General features: G+C 63.0%; 2 protein-coding genes across 2 annotated transcripts in view; one reads left to right on the top strand and one right to left on the bottom strand.

The window, feature by feature from the left end:
* The window catches only part of MOB1A (MOB kinase activator 1A), a 28,846-nt gene that overhangs the window by 7,921 nt on the left and 18,522 nt on the right, over positions 1–2,403 (bottom strand). The gene's annotated exons all lie outside the window — the stretch shown is intronic.
* Positions 1–2,403, top strand: part of BOLA3 (bolA family member 3) — a 30,586-nt gene that overhangs the window by 15,204 nt on the left and 12,979 nt on the right. The window contains exon 2 of the mRNA XM_017744703.1: positions 1,081–1,091. Coding sequence (XP_017600192.1) covers positions 1,081–1,091 — 11 coding nt within the window. The remainder of the gene's footprint in view (positions 1–1,080; positions 1,092–2,403) is intronic.

Raw genomic sequence — 2,403 nt, 5'->3', positions numbered from 1 at the left:
GCGGCGCGCCCCCCCCCCCCCCCCCCCGCCACTTCTCTGTTTTCTCAAGGAAAAGCTGTGGGAGAAGGAAATGCAGCAGGAGCCGGGCTTGGTGCTTTATTGGGTGCCAGTGCTGTTGGAGGCTGTAATAAAACGAGCCTTTGCCGCGCGTCCTGTATTGATCCCTGTCTGGACAGCTGCAGCCCAGCTGAGCCCGGCTTTCTCCTCGGCCTGGCTCCCAGCCAGCTGGACATGATGGGAATGAAAATCAGGGCGGTGAGAGCAGAGGGATGCAAAGACAGATCAGCCCCGGCTGTGGTGCCGGATGCATCCTGCCTGGCAGCACTGGAGCAGGATCCACCCCGCACCCGGGGCTGGGGCTGCTTGGAGCATCCATCGCTTCCCACACCGGCACCTTTGTGTCCTGAAAGCCGCCAGGGGTTTGTTGCTGCAAGGGGGGTGTTGGTTGCAGGGTTGTAGCTCCAGCGTCCTCCTCCTGCAGCCCCAGGATCCTCCTGCAGCAGCACCACCAGTCTCCTCCAGCTCCCAGGATCCTCCTGCAGCCCCAGCATCATCCTCCTGCAGCCCCAGGATCCTCCTGCAGCCCCAGCATTCTTCTCCTGTATTTTGAACGTTCTTTTCCCATAGTTCCACCATCCTCCTGCAGCCCCAGGATCTCCTGTAGCCCCGGTGTCCTTCTCCTGCAGCCCCAGCATCCTCCTCCTGTATTTTGATTATTCTTTTCCCATAGCGCCACCATCCTCAGGATCCTCCCACAGCCCCAGTGTCCTCCAGCAGCTCCAGCATCCATCTGCCATAAGCCCCACTGTCCTTCTCCTTCCCTTGATTTTTGGTGCACACGTGCTCGGTTTGAGGGAATTTGGGTGGTTGGAATCCTTCAAGGCAGCTGGCAAAGGTGCAGACCCCAAAATCTCTGTCCCCCGCTCCTGTCTCTGCAGAGCAAATCGTGGAGAAGGATGAGGGGCCATATTACACCCACCTGGGCTCGGGGCCCACCGTGGCCTCCATCCGGGAGCTCATGGAGGAGCGGTAAGAGCCCCTCACCACGGGGCCCAGCACGGGGGCTGTGAGTGCAGGAGGGGCTGGGGTCCCGTCAGGGGAGTGGGGACTTGAGAGAGTGAGTGGGGTCCTGTCAGGGTGAGCGGGGTCCTATGGGGAGAGGGGGGCTTGAGGGAGTGAGTGGGATCCTGTCAAGGGAATGGGGGCTTGTGAGAGTTGAGTGGGGGCTGGAGAGAGGGAGCAGTGTCCTGTGAAGGTGAGTGGGGTCCTGTCAGGGATGTGGGGGTTTGAGAGAGTGAGTGGTGTCCTGTGAGGGTGAGTGGGGTCCTGTCAGGGACATGGGGTTTGTGAGAGTGAGCAGTGTCCAGTGAAGGTGATGGGGGCTCCTGAGCTTGAGTGGGGTCCGTCCTGTGAGTGGGGGCTCCTGAGGGGCCTGTGAAGGCGAGCAGGGCTCTCAGGCATGTGGGGGCTGTGGAGCTGACCGCCGTCCCCCGGCAGGTACGGCGAGAAGGGCAAGGCCATCCGCATCGAGAAGGTCATCTACACAGGCAAGGAAGGGAAGAGCTCCCGGGGCTGCCCCATCGCCAAGTGGGTGAGTGCCTCTCGACCCGGTTGGAGCCTCCTGAGCTTGGGGCCAGGAATTCCCCAGCTGGTGTGGCCACAGTGGGCAGGGGCAGGATGCTCAATTCGTGGCTGGCAAGGAGGAAGTGGGAGCTGTGTCCACCCCCAGGGAAACTCCGTGGGGCTTCCCACCCTTGGCACCTGGGGAATGGCATGTCCAGTGCCAGCAGCTCGGCCCAGCCTCCCAAAGCCCGTGGGGTGAATGCAGCCATGGGAACACCCCCAGCTCTGCTCCCCCACACCCCACAGGGCACTGGGGAAGGCATCCAGGACCCGCTCTGGGATCCTCCCCACGCCGGGAGGTGTTCATTGGAGCGCTCTGACTTGGCTCCTCTGTTTCTCAGGCGATCCGCAGACACAACCAAGAGGAGAAGCTGCTGTGCCTGGTGCGGCACCGGGCCGGCCACCACTGCCAGAACGCCGTCATCATCATCCTCATCCTGGCCTGGGAGGGCATCCCCCGCACGCTGGGCGACACGCTGTACCAGGAACTCACCGACACCCTCACCAAGTACGGCAACCCCACCAGCCGCCGCTGCGGCCTCAACGATGAGTAAGGCCCACCACCACCACAGCCCGGGCTGGGAACGGGATGCGGGAGAGGGAGGTGGGAATGGGATGTGGGAGGGGGATGCAGGAGCGGGATGTGGGAGCAGGATGCAGGAATGGGATGCAGGAGCGGGATGCAGGAGCGGGAAGCGGGAGCGGGATATGGGAGCAGGATGCAGGAATGGGATGTGGGAGCGGGATGTGGGAGCGGGATGCGGGACCAGAAGGGGGGGA

The sequence above is a fragment of the Corvus brachyrhynchos genome, unplaced genomic scaffold (assembly GCF_000691975.1).
Source record: "Corvus brachyrhynchos isolate BGI_N302 unplaced genomic scaffold, ASM69197v1 scaffold119, whole genome shotgun sequence".
NCBI lineage: Eukaryota > Metazoa > Chordata > Aves > Passeriformes > Corvidae > Corvus > Corvus brachyrhynchos.
The sequence above is the reverse complement of the archived record's forward strand: the minus strand, read 5'-3'. Positions and strand labels throughout refer to the sequence as shown.